Genomic DNA, 27584 nt, shown 5'->3' with positions numbered 1-27584 from the left:
TACCGACCATTTTTTTTATTCACTTATCTAATTTCGCTCGATTTGTAATGATGGTGCGCTGTTTCGTGTTGTCGTTTGTCTGATAGTAGATTTTTTTTCTGGAAGAGATTCTCAATAGCATTTCAATAGCGGTCAGAATTCAAATTTGAATTTTTCTCCGTTACTTCGAATCGTTCCACAGCCTCACAGATCAGGTCAGGTTCTACGAGGTTGACGATAGGTTTATATATTCCTCACATTCCTTTACAGCATTTTCTTTGTCGCAGAGAAGATTGATAGCAAACGAAAGGCGAGTATATGTGGGCAGGCGCTTTTTTTGCCGAACTTATCAATCACATTTTTCGGCTGCGGTCACCCCACAGCTAGCGAAGTATTCAGTCGGTGAAAGTTTGGATACAATTATAGTTTCTTCTGTTCTGTCTGTTTTGGTGGTATTGTAAACAATGTATGCACCTCTTATTGGTATGATTGATGCGAACTTCTACAGAGCACAGTATATGAGCTGACTGCATGGACACTAGAACGTGATACACATGATTATACATATATTGGTTTTGGCATCTTATCCAAGCAAAAATTTCACATTTAAAAAACGGTGTACGGTGAAATAAGTTTCGTTTAGAAAAGTTGGCAACATAAATTCGATAGTTGACGGTTTTGATTAACGGAGGGGATTATACGGTGTTGTTGTTGTTGATGAGACGCTTGGTTAGGTATGCATTTTATTCGTGCATCTATCTACCCGTTGTTGTATGCTGTAGCCTTTAAATCCTTTTATCTTTTTTCGTTTTGTACAAAATGGCTCACAGAGAGAGAGAGAGAGAGAGAGAGAGAGAAAGAGAAAGAGAGAGCAAAATTTGTTTCTTCTTTTTTAACAAATGCGTTATTTCACTTTTACGATGGAGAAGGTGTAAAAATCATCACTGAGTTTTAAACTTAATGTAAAGTAGTTTTTTTTTGTTACAGAAACTTATACAAACCGATTGAGACAAAGATCAGCAAAGAAAAGCTAATGAGCGTACGCTTCTCGTTAACATCAAACCTTTATGTACGTGGTTCAATTCATGGCCTCACACTCTTAATACTTTATTTAAAAAAGAACGTTTAATTTGGAAGATGATCTATCAGCCTAGCCTTAATCCCTAACATGCGGTCGTGTAGTTTCAACTCTCCACCTTTCTATAAGTGCAATTCCGTTTCCGAATTATTTCAATGTTGTTTCAGTACTAGTGATGCGCGAACAAAGTCAGAATGAGTGAATGAGTTAAATCTTAGTTATGACTGAGGTGATTTCAATCATCACTAACACTAACTTCTACTCACCTATGATTTAACGCTCCGTGACGACTAACCACTCACTTACTGCGCTTTAACTCACTCACTCACTCACGTTTTAACTCTCTCACTTAGTTTTTAACTCATTCATTAGTTATCACTCTTCTCAACGGCACACTCACTCACTCACAGACACACTCTTCTCAACGTTTTATTTTATCGAAGCGATATTTAACTAACAAGTAGTGAGTAAAACATAGTGAGTGTGTTAAAATATAGTGGATGAGTAAAACCGAAGTGAGTGAGATAGAACGAAGAGTTAAATCACTAATGAGTAATTTAGCTCATGAGTGAGTTATAACACAGTGAGTGGTTAGTCGGTACGGAGAGTTAATCATTCCTCGAGATTTAACTCACTATTCTAACTCACTCACTCTGATTTAACTCACGTTACTGAGTGGTCTTTGCCATCATTAGGTTACGCGCCTCTTACCCATCGGAAAAATTCACCGTGATCGTGAGCTAGGAGAATATTTGTGCAGAGAATGTAAATTGTTTGCAAACATCACTATTCTGTTCGTAGCTGTAGTAGTTTTTATCAAGTTTCCGTGTTCATTATTTTTTGTTCGTTTGAAGGTTTGTTCGTAGAAAAAAAAATCTAACTTGAGTGAGGGCATTTTAAGTGTTATCTGTTACATGTGCGGCTGGTATTCTTCTAGCTGTGTTTGGCTGGGGGTATTGGGACATTTTCTACATAGTTTGTTTTTTCTCTTACTCGCTCTTTCTTGGGAATGTTTCCACTTTTTTCCCTTTTTCATTTGCTTTGAAACGATCGTGTACAAAGCGACTCGTCGCTTAAACATGCTTATATAGAAAAAGATTGAAAATAGATCTTAGCTATAAATTGGTCGGAGTACAATCATGTAGTATTTTTCTATGTTTTTGTTAAGGTGTGTAGTAAGTACATACTGTTAGTGATTTTGTTTCTGCAGCTTCGGAGCTAACGCAGTCCCCGCTTGTACCCAAAATGGGACCATGGTTTAATTATCTTCAAAAATGAATGGTTTTTTTTGTCTACAATAATGTTACAGGACCATCTCCGCCCATCCTATTCAGCCGATTTACGCTTGTACCTTTCATTAAAAAATAGCTCTGCCTTACTAACGACGCTAAAAACATCCAACATTGTATTTACCCAACAGTGATAAACTAAAGCATAAAACGAGCGATCTACTATGGTAACATAGTTAAATTAATGTGTCGTCTCCTGTCGTCGAGAACGGAATGCAGCAACGTATCCTTGCCGGCTCCAGAACCACGAGGCGTCTCTCTCTCTCTCGCTCTCTATCTGTTCAGGTCATCATTTGTGCAGGTCTCTCGATATGGAATGATTTCTTGAGATTCTTTCACCCTTGCTTGCATTGTGCTTTTGTGTTAGATGCATCTCATTTGATTCGTGTGATAGCATAAGGACATTCATCATTATTCAAAATATTACACGCATACACACACGCACATACATACACAAGACACAGTAGTTTCATATGCAATTTCATATCGTATTCGATGCAGACGTGTTATCGTATTGGTTTTTTTTTGTAACGAAAAGTATTATTCTATGTCTTCACTGTGGTGCTTTGTCATTCCTGATAGAGTTAGATTTTTTTGGAAAATTGTTTTTCCTTAAAAGGCATTAACAAGTTAAACAAAAAAATCTTTTACGATTAAATAACGATTTGAATAACAAAATCATTAGTGATTTTACCAGTGGCCGATCAATCCAGTTGAAGGCTTCCAAACTCATCTGCCTACTTGGCCTACTTGGCCAGGGTCACATGATGAGTGAATACTTTATATGAGCCACCTTATGGAATTGGAGACCTTTAAATTCTTGTGGCATCCAGGACTGCACAGCCTGCTCATAGGAAGACACGCCTTTTTCGAAGCATCCGGTTAGTTTGCTTATACTAGGATCCGGCCCTGGACTTAGCTGCATAACACAAAATAGCTTATCTCCAAAGATAAATAATGAGGAAAAAGAGACATTTGGAGCGATAGACATTTTTACGAAGTTTAAATATTCCAACGGCTGTAGTGACATTAGTTTTCCATGCAGTACAAACTGGATATCGAATCCCATCTAGACTATCCACAAGAAAAAAATCTTTGTCTCTCCTGGTATTTATGTAATAATCAAGTTACGGAAGCCAGAAATTGCACGCCAAGACCTTCTGAGATTTAAAGTGCCAACATGAAGAGGAAGAAGGAATATTTGCATGTCTCTATTAACTACGCTCGTTTGCACTTTATTACTGCACATATGGCCAATGCCTTGCGAGTTATGACATGAAATGAAATGTTCTGGAAACGTGAGCAATTTTAGAGATATACTTGTAACATCGCATTTCCAAGAACCTTTGCTTCAAGAGGGAGAAGCCACGAAATCCACAGGCGTGCAAAATTCATGAGCTAGCATGGTAAACTTCTCCCCAAAACACATACACGTTGTTATTTTATGTTGCGTTCCATCATCCCGCTACAGAACCGAGATGGATGATCTTCCCAAAACCCCATGGTGAAGTGAAGAAGAAGGATGATTCGGTTCGGTTCTAGAAAAGCGTATAATTATCACCTCGTCCCCAAAACTGTAGCACAAGCATTTTGTGGATTATGTAGTGTTAATAGCAAAGAGGGAAGGGACCGCGGGAAAGTCCTTACCGCGGGACTCTTGGTAAACATTTGCTTCTAAATCCCTGGCAACAGCTGATGCTGCTGAGTGGTGAAAATCGTGACGCAATCTTAGCTTTCTTGGAAGAAACATGGTCCGATGTTAAATATTTTCAGGATAAAGGCTACCGACCCAATTAGCACAATATGTTAAGATCGTCTCGGGAGTAAAATTCAAATTAATTCAAGATGGCCGGCAAAACCTTGCAAAGTGGGATTGTGAATGTTCTGTCTTGCAACGTCTAATTAATATTCTTTAATTATTTTGAACTAGAATCAATAGGTAAACTTAATCAAATTATTTAAACAAATCATAAATGGGACGAAACACTCTTCCAACGTCCTTATTCACCTTTGCCACAAAAAGTTCCTTGTAAGCGTGTTGATATCGTCATGGAAAGGATATTCTTATTTAAACCGGGGGTTTTCTATCCTCTGATACGTTTAGGAATGATCCTTCTCAGAACACTTTCTTGAGACATAGAACTGAAATTCGAAACCGAAGTACGTCGGCCATTGTACAACATATATTGCTGTTTTTCTCTTTGCTTGTGCTTTTATGTCCTACTACCTAGCCGCGACTGATTGTATGCGGTAGCAATTGGAACTGGTGATCGAATTTCTTTGGTGTGGAGTTTTCCGTCGTTTTGTTGTCTGTTTTTTAAACAATTTTGCTTTCCTGCTAATATCTAGATCGAGTTGCAGCACAATGATTCATACTTTGAAGCTACGCTGAGTACGGCGGTAACCGTATGATAAGGTGTGATTTGCCACTTAACTATACAGAATGTAAATGCTTGTGGTACTGTGGTACCGATTCTTCCTGCCGCAGACATGGCCCGTGTAAGGCAAATGGTTATGGGTGTCGTTTCGTTTCGAGCAGCACTCGCCCCGCATGGCTCTCCGAAAATAAGAAACAGGAATTAAAATGATAAAAAGCACCAGATGCACCTAGGCACCATCTATCGAAGGTGTGTGGTGTAAAAAGTTTTGCGCAGAGAGTTAGCAGCGCCCAGATAGGGATTTTTCTTTTACTCCTTAAGAGATGTACCACGTGGTAGTTACTTACACAGTAGCTTACATCCTATCGCATATAGCAAGTATAGAAATGGCGTTATATGTTATCATAGTTAATTACGATACCGTCGACTCTTTGCTTATCTATCCTTCTAACATTCATTTCATCCTTGTTAACCGAATGCTTCCTTTACCGCGCTGTACCGTACATCCGACACCATTAAATGTGCATGATCCGAATGTTTTAAGTGTGTGTGTGTGTGGTATATGGAATAAAGTAAAACATACATAACATTCAAAAATGGTAATAAACGCCACTCACATTCATGTATACGATTAATGGAGTCATGACATGTACTTTGCATGCCGTCTTCTGATGGGTTAACTGGATCGTCTTCGGCCCTCTATCTATCTCACATGTACTTCGCTACGGTTACGATAAGGGAAGGATACTAAATAGTGGAAGCCGCCGCAATTCAGTTTGATTTGTGATTTTTGTTTTGTATATGTCAGCCAGATGAATTTAGTCGTATAAATATTTCTCACCTTATCTTTCTCGACTTGACTTTTAAAATAGATGCATCTCTCGCTCTCCCTAGGGATTTTGTCCCAATAGAAGCTGTTTGTGGTTTTTTTTTGTTCAATAATTATGCTAACGGTCGAATACTACCCACCGGCGTACGGAAAGCAAAACTGTAAGCCACAAACATGACGCAAAACGTTTGGTGAAGCTTGCTGCTGAGCTGACCAACCAGCAACCGTGAAGCCAGAGCGACGATATGCGGTGTGCAAATGATGATGATGATGATGACGATTGCACTGATCCGCTACCAGTGTGTCCGATGGGTGGGATTTCGATAGTGTGTTCCTGATTTGATGCTATCTGCTTTACTCCACCCCAACGACAATGATCACACGTTGTGATTAATCTCAGTGGGAATTTAATTTGATTCGAGTCGGATGTCAATCAATCAACTGGTTTACTTTTCCCTTTTATGCTGTACTGGTTGCCCACGCCTCGCCTCATCATCGCTCAGCAGGCTCATAATTTTATGTTGGTTGTTTGGAGCAGCGGCAGCAGCAGAACAGATTTATCTTCCGGTACGGTATCCCACCGGTAGCGTGTTAATCGAGATTCGTTTAGCGCGTTATATTATAACTAATTCTTCGTCCTCGTTTTGCTTGTTCGTTCGTAAATAAAGTAGATGGCATGACAGTAGGTTTGCTGCTCAATCGGCGATGATTCAAACTAACATTTGTGATGGAGCTCGACTTTCGTTCGTTATTTCACGCTATACGATCCGTTGGTAAGAGAGAGATTTGTGTGTGTGTGTTTGAGTTTGAAGTCAAAATACGAAAACTTCCTTTACTTTGGACTTGCTTTAATATATACTATTTTATGTCCATATTACAACCCGTCCCCGCCGTCTCTCCCCCTCTTTCCCCACCAGCAAAAAGCTCTACCAAAACTACAAAAATCGTCATCACAATTCGATTCTCGCCGGCGATATTCCATCGCTGTCCGCTTAGATGTCGGTCATGTGTATGGCGCCCGTGTGCCCGTTGCCCAGCAGCAACCGCTTGTCGTTATCGGCACCGGGCGGCGATTGGCCCACGTTCCGCGTGTAGTAGTCCGCATCGCCGTAGCTGCTGTCCTCTTCCAAAATTTTCTCCAACAAAATTTCCCCAGAAGCACCGAGCACTGCACCAGGGAAGACATGTGGGGGGTCGTTGTAGTCGTCGTCGTCGTCGAGAGGTTGGAAAATTGGGTTTGAGAACAAACAAACAAAAGCAAAAGGAAACGAAATCAGGTTGAGTTATCTTGGCACTAAGAAGTTTGCTAATGCTTAAAACAATAAAACATTACACATCAACACACACACATATGCACGGAGTAACGCTTATTAACTATTTGCTGTACAGATACATTCAAAAAAGGAGGAAAGAAAAACAAAATACAAGCGACAAATTTGGGATTGGAGTTTAAAAATTAAAACAAAAATTCATTTTTTTTTTTCACCACACGAAAGAAAAAATCTTCAAATATTTTCTAATCAAAAGTGCAGGGCAGTAAGGCATTTACGACCAGATAGCTAACGAAATGAAGCGCATGGAAAAGGAGCATGATGGAAGAGAGTAAAGGGTTTGCTACAGGAAATTGAGCCCAGTGTAAAAGGGGTTTCACTGGTTTTATTTCTTATTAAATGATTTTAGGGATAAGATGGAACGATATGCATAATGGAGCAGTAACACAGTGCACGAGAGAGAGATTGATTTGAACGCAAAAAAGGCCTAACGTATCATTCGTTTAACGCAGCGCAACATGGAGAGCTAAGGCAAAAAAGAATATTCTCAAGAAGAGCTTCTTATGAAAAAAGAGTGTTGAAAAAAGGGCAGACATATTTTAGGACATGAACATAGCAAAACAAAGTGAGTCCGAAAAACCATAGAAAGCCCGTAAAAATAGGTTCCCAAGTGCAAATGCCTATGCAACGTAAGTATGTGAACGCGCCAACTTAAAAACACATTAAAACACATTAAACAATGCCACATCAGTGTGTCCTCGAATGTCGCAAGGCAATTCGTTACTTTCCAGAACAATCCATCTCTACCTCGTTCTTTTATGTTCCTCTCGTTTTTACAGATTACGTTGCCGAAAAGGGGGCCGTTGAGCTCAACGCACCCATTTAGCCTGGGAAAGGTAACGTGAAATCTGCCAGACAACCAGGTAAAATATGAAGCACGTGGAACGAGCAGAGCCAACAAAAAAGTTTTAACGGAGGAAAATCAACACAAAAAAAAGAAAGGAGTAACACAACAGTAAAAAATTAAGCTTTTTGTTACCATTATTCACCTTTTCATAGTGTGAAACAAGATTAAGAGTGAGTATTGAGATTTAAGAGCTTTCCTTGGCAGATTAGATAAGCGCACGGAGGGAGCAGCGTATTAACGTGGTTCCGTTTTTTCTGTTACTTTATTAATGTACTAACAAGTTTTGTTTAAAGGTTCGATTACGAGTGCTTTAACAACATTTACACCATCGCATAAAATTTTACAATTAGACACGGCGCGTTAGCTGTTTAAATTTTATTTGCTATTTATTATAATGAACGTTTAGTTTGTACTCTGCGGTGGTGATTGCTTTCGTTGTTTGGTTTAGTTTGTTAATGTTGTTTTGAGTTTTGTTTGCTTTGCTGATTTAATCGTTCAATAGCTTTGGGATCGTTGTTTAAAAATTATTTAAACGCTCGGCTTCGTTATTGCTTTCGATTTTGCGCGCTGGGCGTTGAGATCGTACGTTAATCGTTACTTTATTAGTTTTCCGTTTTTTTTTCTGTTCTCCGGTTTCTAAAGATTTATCATAACAATTCAATTCGGTGGTGGAGTTAAGATAGCAGCTGCTTCGCGAGGCTCGCAATGCAGCGGACGTACTGATGGCAGTATCACATTAATATCTCAACGTGCGGTTTATAGTTGGCTGGCATTATTAGTGCAACTAGGATGACACCGATGAGCACCATTTAACCAGCGAATTTTAAATTTATTTTATAGAAAATTATACATATAACAACATCAACGCAAAAAAAACGACACAAATCAATAACCGAAAACAGGATGGTCCGAGAAGGGGTTCCGGAAAGAGGAGAAAGAGAAAGAGAAGTATTAGAGTATTGAGGAAAATTCAAATTCGGCGGATGAGTGTTTGAAAACAGCAAATGAAGGCAACACCGAGCGCAACCACCAGTTTACGTGTCATTCGCAAATAAAACTACACACATTGGAACGAAACGAAAGAGCAGCCTGTAGCTGGAATTCTATACCGTCGACCTTCTTTTTTTTTTCTTCCTAATTTCTATTTTATGTAGGGCCAAAGTTTATTGAATCATCTGGCACTTTGCCTAAATCGATAATCGGACTCGGCTCGATGAGTTACGGCACAGTGCACTGTATCCGTTTGAGTCGAGCGGTAGATACAGCGCGCAATACATTCACTGCAGTTCCAATTACGAACTGACAAATTCGGGGTTCGGTTTCGGTTGGGCCCGGAGTTTTCTGCCCAACTAGTGTGCAGCAGACAGTTTTAATTTAACCGCGATGAAACCAATGATAATGAGTCGAGTGCAACGAAAGTAAGTTCAAATTTGGCAAAGGTTCGAGCAAAAAAAAGAAGGAAAAATAAAATTTTAAAGTGTGGAGTTTAGTGAGTGATGACGAAAAAGCCAAATTGTTACCAATTTCCTTTAAACAGATAATAGTAATAACTTGAAGGTTTATATGTGTCTGATTTATTATTGAACAAATTGAAGGATCAATCGCCTGTCATTCTATTGTTCAATAGCCCTTGGAAGAGTTCAAAATTGTATATTGAATTGATCTCTCCATCACACAATAGATTGCACAATTCCTACAGCAAAAGTTCCTGCAGACCGACTGAAGGATTCCCATTCGATAAGAGTAATGTAAAATCCGAGCGATGAGCCAGAAGGACAAATGACAAAGGCCAACAACATAATGCAAGCAGTTTTTAATCCACAGCATTGACAAATAATGATACACGGATGAATGTCGGTTGGTTGGTGTAGAAGATGGCAGGTACATGTACGGTCAAGGATGGATTTGAAGAAAACAGCTAGTAGGTGGAGTGTATGGAAGCAACAACAGCGACGAATACAGAGGCCGGTTGCATTGCGCGCACACACACACAGAGGCAGGCAGACAGCAAGAAGCCGAAGAAGGAAAGGATAAAAGAAACAGTAGAAATACACGACACACGACGATACATCGAAACGTTCGGAAACGGAAGAAGTGATGCTTCAAACAACGAATAACAACAAGGATCAAGGATTGATTTGCTGCAACTTGCCTTGCCGTGCCTTGCTTCCCAGTTCTGCATGGCCGTTCGGGATGAATCTCTGAGCGATGATATTCTTACAAAGCATAGCCTTTTATATGTTTCATAGCATTTTTGTTTTCGGTTTTTTAACGTTCAACCGTGATGATGTTTGACAAATGTTAAGGAAACGCGTAGCGTGGCATTAGATTGGAAAATGGCGTACGTTAACGGGTTATTCGGTTCAAATTGTCGTGACAAAAAAAAAAAAAAAAACCAGAAACGATCGAAATAAATGCAGTTTGATTGTGGTGAAGCCGTTCCGTTATGTGCCCAGCACAGTTCGGCGAGTTTGGTTGGGTGAGCGCGAGTTGAAAAACGAAGGCATACAGGTACAGAAAATAGATGGGAAAATCGGAGCGTGGAAAAAAATGGGTAGAAATAGTTAAAATTGAAGCATATGCGGTGTCAATGAGGATAGCGGCAGCACATGGAGCGCGTGAGTTATGAGGTGGTGAATGTCGGTATCGGTGCCGCTTTGTAGTGTAGCTCGTTTAAAAACCTTTGCAATGCGTTTAGCGGGGGTGATGACAAGCAACACCGTTCCGTGAACCATATGCGCTTTTGATGTGCAATTTCCGTTTCAATCTCGTGTATGTTTGGCGAAAACTTGCACCTATGTTTGGCTGAGTCCATATCCATGATAGAGCCCAGCTATGTAGCCTACTTTTATGCAACCAACCCTCGGCAATGATTCAATAACAGCTACAGACATTAATTTGGCAGCGTACGGAATCGGAACAGTGGTGGTTGCAATTGTTGCACTCTTCGGCTTCGCAATACGATAAGCAATGTGTCGAGACGTTCGCGAGTTTAGAGCTTCGAGCAAATTGCCACTGTCAGGATAGACATTAGTCAAAATTAAACTACGCGAACCGCTGCCACCCAGTCAGCGGGTGCACGTTCGATACGGCGCTCGTGAACGGCAGTGGATGGTAGTACATCCGTCGCGGCCACCATGAATATTCATTACCATCGCAGCCTGCATCACTGTCGCGTCGCGTTATTACCGAACGACCGATGCAAATTACGCCCAGTACATGGAGGCGCCTGGTGGTTCACGAAACATACTGGGCGCCTCCATCAGACCGAGCGGCGAGTACCAGCGTTTCGTACCACGTTCGATATGGGCAGATGGTGAAGAAAAAAACAAAACAAATAAAACCGTACAGTGTGGTTTCAACGATATAAACAAAACAAGAGGGGTCGGGCACTGTCATGTGTTGTGTAAGGTTCATTAGACTTATGAGGTTAATTGATGGGGCATTATCTTTATCAGCCCCGTTTCTTTTGGAAAACAATGCTAAGGACTTTAAAATTTAAAAAAAAATGGCAAAAATTTAAGGTTATAATTATTGAAAGTTCTAATCGTATCGACTTGATTTTTCTTGGACATTTCAGATCAAATACTCAATCTTGAAACAATTCACTGCTAGCAATATACTGTCCATAGCAACAATAAACAGCTTTCCAATACAGCCTTCCCTCGAGATGAATTTGCATATTTCATCAACCGGCCTAGATGAGACGAGAGGCACGATTAAAACTAATTTCTTTTTAATCCACCCAATGGAGGGTGAAATATGTCGCCAGCAACCGGAGACCTTGAACGTCTCATCGGAATGCCAGTTGTTCAACAAAAGCAGAGGCAGAAGCAAAGAAAGAAGCAGCGCAGTACGAGCGTCGCCTGATGGTATCGGGATAAAATGTCGGCTGGCGTGCAGCATCTGACTCTGCAACCAGATGCCCCGGCCCCGGGTTATCGATCGCGAATTGCACCGGTTCGTACCCAATGGAACCAGTTAGTCGGAGCTTGCATTTGCACTCCTGCGCCTTAAGTGCTGATGAATGGTCCGAGGTAGAAAGAGGAGCATCGTTGATGTTATCAAATTTAACAAACTTAAAATACCGAACCAACACAAAATAACCGGAAGCATAAGAAGCCAGAATATGGGTTGATGGTACGTGGATGGAAGACGAGAATAAAAAAAACATGAAGAAAAAAGGGAACGAACGAGTGGACCGAGTTTAAGAAATAAAACAAGATTAATGTGCTTCCTTGGATACGATAGGATGCAATTTATGAGGTGCTAGCCTAGCGGATGGATATGAAAAGGGCTAGAAGTGTCCGTTAAAAGAAAGAGAAGAAGGAAAAGAAAAATCACCCGTTTCGGTGTGATGATATTTTGCAGCTAATAATGTGATGGAAGTGCTATTAAAACGTGGGGTACGTGCTAGTCGCGGAATATAAAATGTACTAATGAACTTGAAACGGAAGCAGGGGTGCGGTGATGGATGCGGTGATTGGTGCTGGCGGTGATTGGTGGTGGTGGTGGTGGTGGTGGTTTGCTAAGCAACGACCGAAGGTCATTCATGCCCTTCGTTGCGTTGGCGATAGTAACTGGCGCTGGGACTTACCTCCGGACGGAGTTGTCGGGGTGACCACTTCACTGCTGGTCGGCGTCAGCAGCACATTCGAGTTGGAAAGATCGTCCAGGCCTCGCTCGGCAGCACCCTTCTGTATCTGCATGGCTTTGCGGTGATGGCGTGTGGTCAGCCCGCCAGTTTCGACGTCGCGCTCCAGTCGATGACCTGTAAGCGAAAAAAAAAAACGAACACACGGCACAAAATGAGCACAAGTGCTTAGAGAATAAAGAATGGAACAAAGCAGAAGACTGAGAGTGACCAAATCGATATTGAGACCGATCAATCGACCAAAAGCGACCGGCGTTATGACGCGCTATTTAAGGCTGACCGATACCGAAAAGCACGTCGGTCGGTTGCCTGGATGGCTTTGTGGGGAACTCCATTCCGAAAATGGAATTCGTACGGAAGAGCATGTGACCGTGGTCGGGTTCTACCAGGTCTACAGCTTCCTCGCTATGACGGGCTATGGTGTTGACGGCATCGTTAATCGATATCTGCGTATTGTACGATATCAAAGCTTTCTCTGAATGGGCAAGCATATTGATTTATATTTTCCTCCATCGCTTTTGCTTTCCTTCCAATGTGTGGCGCGAGTTCTTTTAGCTTCCGGATGAGATGGCACTTTGAGAACCCACACACACACCGAATGATATCGGGTATAAAAGGGTATAAGGTTGTAGTTTTGGGTGTGAGTTCGTTTTGTTTGGACATGTTAAATAAAGCAACCGTATTATCCAGTTGAAAACATTCGAGAATGTTCATACTCCCCAAAGACGGAACTGGCGGAAGCAAAAGGAATATGAGCATGAGGAAAGGTGTCAGAACTTTCACCGGTGTTAATGTCGATGAATAGGTTCACATTCCTGCTCGCACGAAGTTTGTTCGGCTGGAAAATAAATTGATCTTTAAATGTCGTTTATGAAAGGTCATATTTCCCTCATGTAGGGATTGCTGTATGTTATTTCTAACAAAAATGATGCAATTAATGTGTTTGGATTCATTCGCATTATAAAGGAAATGCATTAATATTATGATTGGGCGAAAATTGACACCATATATTCCATTTCACTGACAATAAATTCTTCCTGCCAAGCCAAGCAACATCACCCAAAAAAAGCAAAAGCAACACCCATCTAGAACGATTCCTTTACAACGCGCCGGACGACCTTGGGACGAAATCATTCTACAGCTGCACAGAAAACAGACCTTGGCTTGGGCACTGTAATCAATTTAGCGTGTAACGATTGTACAAAGAAAATGCTGACCATGAAAACATAAAACGGTGGCATTTGGATACGATGAATAATATATCTTGCCAGCTATTTGCCAACTTCCTATGCCTTTTAGTGCTGCACACATACACGCACAAGAACACAATGACCTAGTCGCCGGCGTGCTGCAGATTGACGGCTAGACGCAGGACTGCGGGTGCCGAGTTTGTTCGGTTAAATTATACACAAGACGCTACTCGTCGATTGGCTTTCCAACTGACGGGAGGTCAATCGAAAGTGAAGTGTCACGTGAGTTCCATTCGGTTTTTTTCTGCCAACATTGCAAGAAATGATGCTTTATGTACGAGCTACGGACAAGAAATCCCACCGCTAATCATTTATTTAACCTCGAGTCCGGAATGTTCTCGAGCTACAGCGAGCGTTCGATCGGCGCCAATCGGCACCCGGGCGCGATGTCAACTAATCGGATGTGGCATTTAGCTCGTCATGATTCCCCCAAGTGGTCTCAGTCAACCTGCCTGTCAGGAGGAATTGGAGTCTTACTTACCGGATCGGGAGCGTGTCAGCTGTCGCTGGACGTAGCTTTCGAGATCCTGCTCCTCTCGATTGCTTATCACACAGTTCAGAATGATTAGAAATATGCCCAGACCGACGGCAAACAGCCCGGTGCATATCAGTTCATTCCACCAGGAGCCTTTGCCTGTAAACGGGGAAAGCGAGAATATGCAATGAAGAGGAAGATCACAGCTTGTACCATATCTCTGTGGTTGACAAGTAGTCACTTACCTAGCAGGTGCCACGATTGTTGTGGTTGATTGGATAGATTATCTGGAAAAAATCCAGCGCCTAGTAAAAAGATTCCGAAAACTACGAACACGACTCCTATGTGCAGCATGCCAATACTGGTGACTACCTGTGGGTGCAGACGGGGAAAGAGAGAGAGAGAGAGAGAGAGAGAATGCGTGTGAAGCACGCCAAGGAGTGTCAGTAAGCATGTCGATAAATTTCCGTTCCGATGCGTGATGTGGTCCAATCTAATTTCCTGTCCCAAAGCTAAGTGTCCGTCGGGTGATTTCAGAGAACGTCTTGTTGTCTGTCGATTTCAGAACTCGGAACGAGATTCTACCCAAAGCAACCGACCAAGTCAAGTAGGTTGCGCCCATCTCCAACAATTCTTCGGGTACTTACTTTCGTATCTAAATTATTATTATCGGTGATGTGCACTTTCTGGGGGTGGAATTTTCGACGTGTCGAACCGTGCGGCGAATGGGTATCGCCACTCTCCGAGCTCTGTATGCTGTAGCGGCGTTCCCGGGCCTTGCGCTGATTGTCGCGTCTCTTGCGCTGCCGCTTGATGGCAAGCGCCGAATGGATGCCGACCGAATGCATCTTCTTGAGGCTGTTGTTTCAAGCGCTCGCTAAAAGGGATGCTGGAACTGCTGGTGTCCTGGCGAGGAAAAGCATAGGTATGGTGATGAGTAAGAGAGGTTGCATTGGTGAAGTGTGTGTGTGTGTCGAGTATCGATGCACTTGATAAGTCACAGCACAGTTTGTGTGAAGTAAGCTCTTCTCATCCATCATGATGACCCGGCGCCTGGCTCCGCCAAGGGACTGGGGCTTCAGACATTCAAAAGCAAACTGGTGAAAATGTGGCACAGATATGTGCCCGCTGTAAAAGTAATCCGATAATGGTTTACGATAATGAATGCTATCGTGCAGTCGACAGACAACAGTGCAGCTGTGACCGAGTGTTGGTCATCAGTGGCATGAGACCACTCTCGTAACCTGTCAAGCAGCCAGCATCGTAAAGCATTCTCGAGCATTGAGTGTGAGATGAAATGTTTGGCATTTAAGAGGCCATCGGTGTGTGTGTGGCACTCGGAGCGATAACATAGTTTATAGCTTCACATTGAATTTTGCCGATTCTTGTGTAATGAGCTCATTTCATTTGCTTGACAGTATTGTTAACGATCTTCCCGTTAATGGGCTTCTCTGTGGGACATGTTTTGCGCTCAGAGATACCTTCGCAACAAACACTAAATATTTAAAAGCTTTATTTGAAAGATTTTACGAAGTTTGGGGTGTTACACAGTGTAAATAAAACGTTAAAAAACCTATTATAGGTGCCAACTTGAAGAATTCTTCAGGCTCCCATATTCTCTGAAAATTATTGAAAGAAACAACCGCACTGTAGCTTTAATATGACTGCTGATGAATTTTATTCTTACATCGTTACATCAACGTTCAATGAAGGCTTACCACTGGTCAAGTGAAGTAGTATGGTTCTTCTTTATATATTTTTTGTACTAGTTTTTGTAGTTATGGTCGCGTGCCGCTTTTAAATTACACGCTCTTGGCCTGATAAGTTCAGTTACTTTGACTTAACTATAAACTTAGTTTGGTAGATAGTCCTGCGTACAGGAAGATGATCCGGAAGAGAGTGAACACTAGAGCAATCCGTGTAACCGGCTCAAGAAGGCTAACATTGAACAATTATTATTGAAACGAAATTCTAAATAAAGTTCCTAAACTATATTGCATATATTGTATCTAAATCGTATTTATAGAATATTTAAAATGATATTGTAATTATGTCACTTTCTCAAGCCTCTTCGTGCTAAATACAGATATTTAAACAGCCTTAATTTACATATTACGTAATGGTCAAATTCAATGGATATTCTGTGAGCCAAACATGTATAAAATGAAAGCATACTTTAGAGCTTGGGAACTTTAGTCTCTTTAGCAGTTAGTTGCGATCTTAGATATCACAGTCGTTAGAATAAATGTTCGCCACGTTTTCAGCCCAAGTTTTCATTTCAGCTATTAGTATAAAGTTCACCGATAGCAGCTTACCCAAACAATTGGTCGATGTTGAAGTTAGATCGGTCAAGAGTCTCTCCGACCGATGGCGCTTCCACCGTCAAAGAGATATTTTTCAAAAAATTTCCTTAGCGCTTCATTCTGAGTGAACATCACATGAACGCCTTCGTCTGAGATATGGACGATGAATTCTGTATAACTATTTCCTTCTTCCGGAATGTTTATCTCCGTTCGAACGGATGTTCTAACCTCTGCATCCTCTTCAGAGTCTTCCAACACAGTAAAGGGTCCAGAATTTGTCCCCACCTTACTGTTTGGAACTTCTTTGTTTGGCTCACCTTACTGTTTGGTTTGGTCATTCTTTTTCTTCTTTGGCGCTACAAACCCGAGAGGTCCTGGCCTGCCATTACTGGCTTTCCGTGAATTGATTTAACCCATAGCTGGATAGTCAGTCCTGTGTACGGGGAGGCGGTCTGGATGAAATTTGAACTACGGTCCTGTCGTATCGATGCTGATCGATAACACTGTAATCTTTTTCATGTACATAAAAAACACGTAAAAAAATTGATGGTTGGATTATTTGATTGGATCGCTTAGACTCACAGTCATGCAAAGAAAAATTGTGAAAATATGTTCGTTTTTTTACATACACGATAATCACCACTAAAAAACCCCAATTTCCCACAAGTCATCACTAACACAGTAATGGTCCTGCAAATGGTCTTACAAATGAAAGTTAAACAGTTAGTATTGCATGCACCGCCGACAAATCGATAACATGACACGATCAACGCTAGATTGCTAACCTAATCAATCGACAAGACAAATCCAGCAAAGTGAATCGTAATTATCTAGCCGTCCATCAATCCAACTATCGATCGGAAACCATCTCGAGCAGCCGTACCCAGCCCGAGCCCAATTAGTAACCGTACTGGTCATTTTACGTCCCATCCCTCGTTAGCGATAGAGGCCAAAGATGCAATGATCACTGAATTAATTCGATTTACTTAAGCTCGAAGCAATTAGCAACAAGCCGGGCCTGTTGGGAGCGTTTTTCGCAATAAATTGACCTGAATGTAAATTGGAGCCGATTTTCCGGCTAACATGTTCACTGCGAAATGGGGGTTATCCTTCGACCGTGCCTCTCAGAAGCTGGAAAGTTTTTCTCTTCGTTAAAACAATCATGCTCACCTGTAATCAAATCATATGTGTGTGTGATTGTGTGAGTTGGTGTTTTTTTCTCCCCACAAAGTAATACGCTTTTTTAATTCATAAACCAGTTTACGGTCTCTTCCGTCGGTCGCTGATTCGTGCTAGCAGACCCGCAAACCAACAAACGTACTCACAAATGAAAATCAATAAAACATCCGCACACTGGGTCCTGGGAGATGTTTGGTTGGTTTTCCTACACAAACAACCTCCCCACGGCATCCATAATGCTTCGTTCGCGTCGGACGACAGAGTACGGCCTGGGAATTGAATTATGTTCTGCGTATTGCGAACTGTACCCCGGCGGACTCTAGACCCACGATGGAGCGTGTGTGTGTGTGTGTGTGTGTGTGGCTGATTGAAACTAACTGTGACGGGTTAGAACACGCGCGCCTCGGTGTCCCCATCAAACTTTGTGCGAAATTCAATTTCCACAGGCCCTATTTCGCTCTCGACGTTTCGTCCCCTGTAGATGCACCTTCTTATTCTTATTCGCCGATCCTGCAAATGGACGACAACCGAAAAAAAATGAAGCAATCAAAACCAACGCACCGTTAACCGTTGTAATGATGTCACAATAACCGTTGGCAGCGGTTGGCAGCTGACATTTGTGTAAATATTCCAAAACAAACCGTTTTACTGGGCCTGCGGGTTTATCGGTCAACCCGGCTTCAAGGACTCGCGCGGACAACCGGCCACATGCAGATCAGCCGATGTGTAATGAGTCATGGGTTGGCAGTTGGGCTGACGCGGTTGCTTTTTGTTCGCGTGGCCTGCTTTGCACTGCTCAACCATCACACGTCTATTGCACTCATACACATAAGGGCCGGCCCAGAAGTAGCCGGCAGAGCAAAAGGGAAGACAGAAAGAAAAATGGATACAACGGTTGCGAGCGTGGGACTCCATATAATATTGCGTTTTGGGAGGCTATTACTGTAGCCCCCCACAGACCCACCCCCACACCCAGAGCAGTGTCCTGATGGTGGAAAGGACTGTTGTTTTTTTCGGCCTATCGGCACGTGTACTGATTCGCGCATGTCTGCTGAATCTGGCGATGCGGTTGTTTTGGCTATCAATTACAAGCCGGAGCAAAGTTTGACTCAGAAACATTCGACAGAGAATTGTTCTCTGACGACTTAGCAGATAAAGGGCACGCTAGAAAAGATGTTTATGCTCCTATCATAACGCTGGGTATGTCATCCAAACTCATAGAAACTTATCCCATTTGGCCGTCTTTTTGATTTGGGCCTTTTTGAATGCTGAGAATGCTTTAGGAACTCAATTAATAATACAAACGATTCCTTGTATCACTCTTAAAAACGGATATTATTGTAATAAATTAAATTTTCCAAATCCACTCTATATTTAAAACCTCAAACCGTACGACCTGGAGCCGATATTGAGACACTATTTTCCCACACAGCAACAGCAAAACCTACTTAAACATTTAAAGTTCTAAATCGAGCATCAACGCCGCTTGACGGCTAGCTGTTTAATCATTCGAATGAGAGCCACCCCGCTAGAACTCCAGCTCTAAACCGCTGAGGTCATAATTCCTGACAGCTCGGCAACCAAGACCATCCGACCACAACAAGCATTATCCACTACGGAACAACCGACGGTCCCTGTTCGGTCGACCATCCGACTCGCCGGGCTGTCGGTGGCGTGTTTTGGATGAATTGCCGCTCGATTGTCGTTTGTCAGTCGGGCGATGGTCGATGGAAGCATGGTTTGAGGAAGGAGTACCTTATTTACATTAATGTTTGCCTGTGGCTAATACCGAGGTACGGTGCTGCCTCTTTTTTGAACGCTGGTCCTCAGTAAGTATCAGTTCTCGCACACATCCACAAACCGCTTACAGGTTTGCTATTGATTTTACAATCAATTTGGCACTTGCGATAAACCATCCCGCAAAAGGGCAACATGTAAGGCGTAGGGCGTATTGTTTCCTCTGCAGGTTAATGTGACTAAATAAGCTGACAAGCGTCAAACAGAGCTTGCTAGCCTAAAGCATGTACAGGGGGAACGGAAAGATTAAAGGAACATCGAACATCCCATCCGTATCCGTTTCAGCTGAGAGACATTTTTTCAGGACTTTTTTTTCTTGAGGCAGCCCAGACCTGAACCCAAAGCGTGTGGAAAATTAGTCCCTTATTTTTCGTATGGTTCCTTCGCAGCGATGGAGCTTTCTGTCATGCGTTTTCTTTGCTGCGGATACAGGTTCTCCGACAGATTCTTTACGAAGAAAAGCCGATTTCCGGCGCTGATGCTGATTATTGCTGTCCCGAGAATCTTTAGGCGACATCATGAAACCCGACCCGACCGGGGTATTGCTGATAACAGTAAATTGGTAAGGATTCAAGGATTTGCTAACGCCAGGTCTTGTGCAAATAGGGCCGATACTTCCCCGGGCTCGGGCGTGAGTTTTGGGAGCATTTCGGGCTCCCGGGGAGGAAATTTCTTCCAGGGAAAATTCTGAAAAATGGTTTAACATTAGCAAAGTTCTCCCCCGGTCCGGGATGGCTGGCTTTTGCTGAGCAAGAAATAAACCTCTCACGGGCTGTAACGTTCACCCTCGGGCTTGGCTTGTGATTGTAATGGCGCCTAAAAGTGTTCCTCACGTTCGTTGTCACGCAACACATCCTCCCGTGCCATCTTCACATCAAAGCACACGCTCTCCCCTTCCGTAACGTTGGATGGATAACAAAATATTTGCTTTGAAATCGAATCGATCATGGTGTATCGTGCGACGGCATGCACAAAGTACCGGCAGAAAGCGATTGTCGGTGGGCGAAAGATGTGATTTGCACATTAATGGTGTATTTCCGTGTACGGCCTGCGAAGACACGATTATCCGCGTGTTAAAGCATACTATTATAAATAGGGAAAAGCGCGTGATGAAGAAAAATGGCAGCGCACGGCCACACATTACACTCTGTCAAACGCAGAGCAAGAATTTATGAACGCCACCAGTGTTGAAGACTCCATTTTCATAGTACGATTGGGAAGTGGAGCTAAAAGTTACGGGTTACCGGAAGCAACATGCCATCCGTGGAAGAGGAAAATCTTTTAGTCACGGCATTTACCATTCGACGCTCACGGAAATCACGTTCCAAGTCCGGGTACACGTATGTGTCCATGCTGTGCTGAACGTTTATGGTAGGGAATGGTCATTTATCAGGTCCGATCGATCGGGACGCGCTTTTGGCGTGCTCGGACACAATTGTTTTATCCCTAGTTTGTTTCCGGTGTCAATATGTATGTCAGTGTGTGTCAGGGAAAACGGCAAAGTGCCGTTGTATCACGCACACAATAAATAAGGTAATTGGGACCGGTGACTGCAGATTGTACATATCTCAAATCCTTGTACGTGGAATTGATTTTAAGAGTAACAAGTCGACGATAAACACCGTACCATGGTCTCGGTGCGTTATCCGTTTGATTTGGCTTAGTTACTGCGTATAGGGTAAGAGATGTAGTCATATGGTGTTTGGCTCAGCGATCCAGCTAACACCTGACAAAGGTCGTGTAATCGAAACTAATTGGAACTCAAGCCTCGTAACAAAGACTTAGCAATCCCAGCCATGCGATTGCTGTTCAATACTCTAGACCCGTGATGTTCAACTCAGCTTGTCTTACCCAACATAGATTAAACGCAAAAAGACATCCTAGTTCCTTTGGAAGGGCATCATGAATAGAATTTTTACATGTAAAAGGGACGAGCGTTCTCCTGCAAATAACTTGAGTAAATTTAACTTTATCTTGACTTCTTGGTGGTATGCGTTTGTGAGGTTCGACACCAGAATCCTCAGCGAAATAGTATGTTTGTAGTGAGACCTAGCGACTTGGAGAGCCTCGCGTGGAATGGTTTGTCTCAATATCGACAATTTTATATGGTAACTAACGAAATTGGAAATTCGGTCGAATTGGGAATCTGTTTCCAACTGCCGGACCGTTTCCCAGTACGCAACTTCACATAAGCAAATCAAGCCAAAGCAAGATACAAATAATTAGGGAAGACGCGCTGTATAATCTAACCTACCATTTGTATTAATTAGGACATATCCAATTGTCACAGTTGAGGAGAATAATGTCCATCAGAAATCTCTATTGAAAAGACCCCAGTAATCGATTATTTGATCAGCCGTTGGCGAGCTGCATTGAAAGGACTGGAGGGTTGTATGTTTGACATCTAATCGACATCACTGCTCTAGACCTAGATTTTGTGACCAAGAGCCTAGCAGAAGAATAGCCGTAATTTAAATCCATACAAGCGGACACATTCAGTAGTAGTTAATACAATCCGATTCCATTAAATCTGTTAAAAAGGGCCATTCATAGGAAACCCTCCATTTGCACAAATCGCCATCCCGACTCCGGCTGACTGACTGACTCGTAATTATTTCACACCATCTCGGGGTTGTAGTCGGCCGGTCGGCTTTCCATGACCCTTTTCTCAACAGGTGCTTGAAAAGGTACATGGCAGTAGGTGTTTTCTATCCATCACAATCTACACGTCCGCACCCCATTCCGTATTCACCGGCAACGTTGTCCTTTTTCGCTTTCTCAAGGATACGACGGCACATCCTACTAGACCTTGATCTTGAACAGAGCCTTACCGCACACAACCGAGCTTATGGTTATGAATGTTTAATTAGATTGTTATTGAGCGTAGGATTTGTTGTCAGTGCCTCAAAAATGGGAAATTCCTCACCAAACTGCCCTCCATAACCATGAGGAGCTTTGATCGAAGAAAACATTCCGAATGTGTCCTGCATCGAAAGAAAGTTCTTTTGTTGGTAGAGAGTTTCGTTTGTGAGTTTTTCATTTTGAAGGTGAATGAAATTGAGAAGGAAGAAAAGTCTCAATCAAATTCAATTCCCAATAAATAAATTAACTCAAACGTGCTGAAAACAAGCTACCGTATGTTTATTCACTTTTACTCACAAGCTCCCTCGGTGGGTGTGTTTGGATGATCTTGTGTACATCCTCAATAATCAAGCAGCAGGATAAAGAGCAGACACATAAAAGTGTTATTGATGTAATAAACATTTCTCCCACAATGTCCTCCGATGGCCCCCGAAAACAATGCCTATACGTACGCCCACTAGCAAGGGATATGCTGTCCTGACATACGACGACGACGACGGCCCCAAAACAAACGATGCACGACGAACACGGTGCTGCGAACCCGATGTGCCGCCTGGTACGACATTGTAGCATTCCAGAAAGATGATTCGTAAAGTCAACCTACTGTCCGTTCGCTTCCATTGCCTCGTTTGTCATGCAGAGCTTGGCGCTCTCAGCTGTTCCAGCTGGATCGGGGAAGCGCATTTGCTATGCACTTGTGGCAAATACCGCAACGTCCTGCAGTCTCGAGCGGGCCTACTTGGTCTATTGCACCCTGAGCTAAAATGTCAATAGCTTTTGTGGCAAGAGCTTACGCCGCAGTTTGAAGCGGCCAAGAAAGGGAACCCATGCTCCTCGTGAAGAAAACCCGAGTCTCCGCAACAGCTGTCAAAGGCACCCGTTCGTTCGTTGGAGTGGATTTATTTCAATGCCTCGCCCGTGTTTTTTTTCGCTTTCTCAAATAGCTACTTTCGGTACGATCGAACAGCTTCTGTGGATGAAAAATCTGCACGAGGGTCCAGCAAAAAAAAAAAAAAAAAACCACCACCGTCGAAGCACGTTTTCTGTATGCCGTTGAGTGCTGTCACGTTGCAGAAACAGCTGGCGCCGGGGGCCTGTTGCGTCGTACGCTGTGCAACCGGCCCAGAAGCTGTCAAATCGGAGCATTTTCATTATTTTTCATTTGCGACCGAAAATTTATGGGTTCGCTTACTGCATCCGAAGGCCTATTGTCAATCAAACCGTCAATCACAGGGACACCAGGGGAAAACATCATTAGCAAAAAAAGACAGCGCACAGCCATCACCCACGCTACATCTCAGGATTCCTCCGAAGTGCGGATTCGGTAAATAAACAAAAATCCGACGCATAAATTTGCATATGTCTCCCGGGAACGATGGGGACTAATGAATGTTGCTGAGCTCCGCCCAGCAGCTCCGAATATCATAAATTATCGCCACCCGCTAAACCTCCTGACGCACGCGATACAATCAACGGTACCGTCTTTCGCAAAAATTGGAAGCCCAAGGATCCCAACAATAGGACAGCGCTATCCTAATGCTGTAATCGAAAGCGTAAGGATGTAGCGAGATAGGTAGGAACAGCTGCGCTTTAACCTTGTCATTACTGTAACGTGTCCCGAAACAACTCTCCGGGGAAATCTGAAATTTCCTCCACTTATGAGCGGAGTACACACGCCCACACACGGTGCTGCTGCTGCACCATGAAATTCGGCTACGAAAGTGTGTCAATTCGCTGGAACTCACTCAAATTGACACGAATTTGGGATGGCCCCGGATAATGGTTATGATGCCGTGATGTGTTTGAACGATGACCAAATCAAGAGTAGGACACGCCAACAACAGTAAAAAAAAAAAGAAAAACTATCCCCCTATTGCCAATTTTATCCGTGCCGAATCACCGACAAAATACAGTCCGTCCGACATGACAGCAGCCAGCGATCGTCCGCTGCTTTTCCGACGGTGACATATTTCTTTCCCGATTTCAGCGCCTGCCTCATTTAAAGCTCGGATTACGCTGCTTGCGTTTGCACTGCGTTTTCAGCGCGGTGCGAGAAGCTTTGAGCTGCTGACCCCGTCACACTGGGCACCCCATCCCAGGTAATGGTCCAACAATGGACGATGACTGACACACCCGGATGGACGGTTGTGCGGTTCTCCGTCGGGATCTTGACAGATTACATAGCACACTCGTGCCCCGGTACTTGACTCGCTCGTTCTATTATTTTCTTTTCCCAGCACCCAACGGTTGAGGTTTTCCATTCTCAATGTCCTCAATGGTGGACATGGACAAAAGCCGTGTGACAAAACAACCGGTATAAAGTGTAGTGCTTCCGCAGAGTGGGGATATTAGATTTTGTTAGCACATTTGTGGGACAAAAGCTGCACTTGAAGCACAATTGATAAGAAGGTACATGTTCGAATGGTGGTATTACTTTAGCTTAAAGTACGATCTTCCCTTTTCTGGCAGTAATGGTCCTCACATGCGTTGATCCGGAGTGAGATGACAGCTTTAATCATTGTGTCCAGAGCATGACTGGCACGTTGCTTCCAGCAGGGATATTATTACCGTAATTCGTGTCTAATTCTACGAATGGGTAGACTCCAATTTTGCTCCACACGTTGCCAATAAACATTGCATGGTGATGTGCGAGGTCTCATCCACATGGGACACATACTGATGTCTAGCCTTGGCACACCTGTTACGAACGGGGCCGCCACCATTATTGCCAACCGGCTGGCTGGTGTTGCCAAAATAGTTACCCTGTCTCGCAAGCCGTCAGACGTGCCAGTAACGATCGGTCTGAATACAGACTCTGTGGGAGGCGATTTGTCTAGGTGTAACGCGCCAGTCATCGTCATTCTGCCAACAAAGCAAGCAAGCAAGCAAGTAAAAAATGCATCTATTTTAGCAGCCTTTACGTAGCGGGTTGTTCGTGTAGTGGATAGGGGAAAAGCGTTACTTCAATATTCCATTCCGGCAAAGTGTACGTTACCAGGCACCGAATGATATCAAACTTCCACCCCAGACCAACAGGACCAACCAGGCAGAAGTAAGCGAGCTTTTTGTTTGGCAAAAAGTTTACGAGATGGCCTCGGAAGTGGAACGGAAGTGGAAGTGGTAATTTCTACATTGTCTGACTTCTCGTGCAGCAGCTAAAGCCAGGCTCTTAATTCTAAAGTAAAGAGTAGCTTATAAGGTTAATTTGATCGGAAACTGGCGCGCGGGACAGAAAAACTGCTTACTCGCTTTCCGCGGTACAACTTTGCAACAATAGCGGCGGCCAACCTTTGTGCAGACATGATCCATGGCAGAACGACCATGCCCGCACGGCGCTCACTCGGCGAATGGTACGAATGTGTGTACGTTGTTTATTCGTTGTTGTTTTTTTTCTTTCGCCTTCACCTCCGCCATATTTTCATCCCACTTGGGAAAAGTTAATGACTTGCTTTCGTTTGACTCTCGCCATTTCATGGTTGGGTGGGCTACCTGTTTGCTCCCCGGGGTTGGCAACAATGGAATTACTATACCGAGCGCGAGTATGGATTTCATTGTAAACAGCGACTTGTTTTCCTTTCGCACTCTCACAAAAGGGATATAATTAAAATTTTCGTTCGCAGCGAATGGGTGCAATCGATCGACAGCTTCGAAGGTAAAAAGTGTGATGAGGTATACCTATTGCTGAACGGCCTAATAACGTAATTTTGATTAAAATGCGAATGCGTGTATGGTTTTGGGCTGGAGGACATCGTATTCATAAAAAAAATTACATACAAACACATTATTAATATAAGCCGGATGTTAATGAAATACTAGCAATGAGGTGTAACATTAACTCGATGGTAATTTAATTACGAGGTTGGAAAAAATCTCTTTTTCCTGATTGATGGTATTAGCGAACGGTTTCGTAAAACATGAGGGAGGAATAGTAAAGTAATTATTGGCTGAAGGAATAAAGTGAAAAAATATCTGCTGTTCCTCAATTAAGACGAATCATAAATTGTGCTAATAAAAAAAAAAACTTTCAATATTTCTTCTACCCATGAATAAAATATTTGAGGGTGAGATGATTGAGAATGTCCTAGAGAAGAATTGTGATCCTTTGGCTAAAGACACTCTATGACATTCGAACGATTTGTTGGAAATATTGACAAGAAATTTACATCAAGATAAGTTTCTCCCCTACTGAAATAAGGACGTCTCTTCTCATCGATAACGAGAAACAGTTACGAGGGGTCGATTAAATTGTGATTGCCAAATTTCCATTTTGTATCGAGCGCTCTAGTGATTTATTCGTGTTCAACGCGCTATAATTCTGAAATATCAGTTAAGCATATTGTTTAGAATTCAGCGACTCAATCGTGAGGGTTGGCCGTGTGGAGAATTTCATGGTGGCTTGCTAAGCAATTTTCATTGATTTTTACTTTGAAAGTATATGAATAATTTCTCTGAACAATATCTTTCAAATATATATTTTTTTTTATTAAAAAATGCTTTGTGAAAAAGCTTATAGATAACTGGAACACATCTTTGCTTCATGCTTAATAATAATAATTAAATGCACTTAAAACATGGCAGCAACAATACGCTAATCAATACACTTGCCAATTTAAAATTATGAACTGGATTATTGTCCACAAGTAAATGATGAAATGCACTCAGTTTTCAAAATTTTAAAGTTCATAAAACCCTTTTAGAAAGCTGCTCTCCTTTGCTATTATTATGATCGTAAAAATTTTCATCTACATGTTTTAACATGTTTTTTTATTCACACTAATACTTATACTTTTTTACTGCTTGGAAATTGCTTCCTGTTTCAGTATTGTAAAGCTACTTACGAAAATTGATTCTCTTAATGAAAACCATGATTTTAAAAGTAGGTTAACATTTGCAGGCAGTGAAAGAGGCGCACCGAAAGTATAAAAATAATTTTAGAGCTTATGTACAATATTTTGCGCATCACCCAGGATAAATTTGTAAAAAAGGACGTAAGAGAATATCGGGAGTATCAAACAATTACTTTTTTCAAAAATTTTTCTGAGGATATCGGAAGCTACTTTTCAGTACTAAAATAACCTCTAAAGCTTTGCAGAACATCATTTTTGCTTAACTCTTCAACTTTTCCTATTATTCTCCAAAATACCTAATGGCCTGTTCTTCCATCTTGGCCTTACATGACCTCTCAGGTAATATGCCTGCTACTGCATAGACGGATAGTCAGTATTCGCTATGAGGGAACGGTCCAGGTGGGATTTGAACTTCGGTCCTGCCGAGTGAAGACCGGTGCCGCTAGATTATGAATACTTCTGGCATTCATGTCCAGCTACTCCAAA

General features: G+C 42.5%; 1 protein-coding gene across 4 annotated transcripts in view; it reads right to left on the bottom strand.

The window, feature by feature from the left end:
• Positions 1-8: 8 nt before the first annotated feature.
• The window catches only part of LOC118511555, a 33575-nt gene continuing 5999 nt past the window's right edge, over positions 9-27584 (bottom strand). Inside the window, exons 2-7 of one of the 4 annotated variants that reach the window (XR_004906160.1) lie at positions 14758-15016; positions 14356-14482; positions 14117-14269; positions 12329-12502; positions 9884-9962; positions 9-6721 (exon numbers count right to left, since the gene is read on the bottom strand). Coding sequence is in view for 2 of the 4 variants with exons in the window: in XM_036054784.1 (XP_035910677.1) it covers positions 6546-6721; positions 12329-12502; positions 14117-14269; positions 14356-14482; positions 14758-14958 (831 nt within the window). In the remaining 2 variants the exon portion in view is untranslated. The other 3 variants (XR_004906159.1, XM_036054784.1, XM_036054785.1) reach the window with 3 other exon arrangements.

This window comes from Anopheles stephensi, chromosome 3, assembly GCF_013141755.1.
Source record: "Anopheles stephensi strain Indian chromosome 3, UCI_ANSTEP_V1.0, whole genome shotgun sequence".
NCBI classification, from domain to species: domain Eukaryota; kingdom Metazoa; phylum Arthropoda; class Insecta; order Diptera; family Culicidae; genus Anopheles; species Anopheles stephensi.
This window is presented reverse-complemented; position numbering and strand designations above follow the sequence as displayed.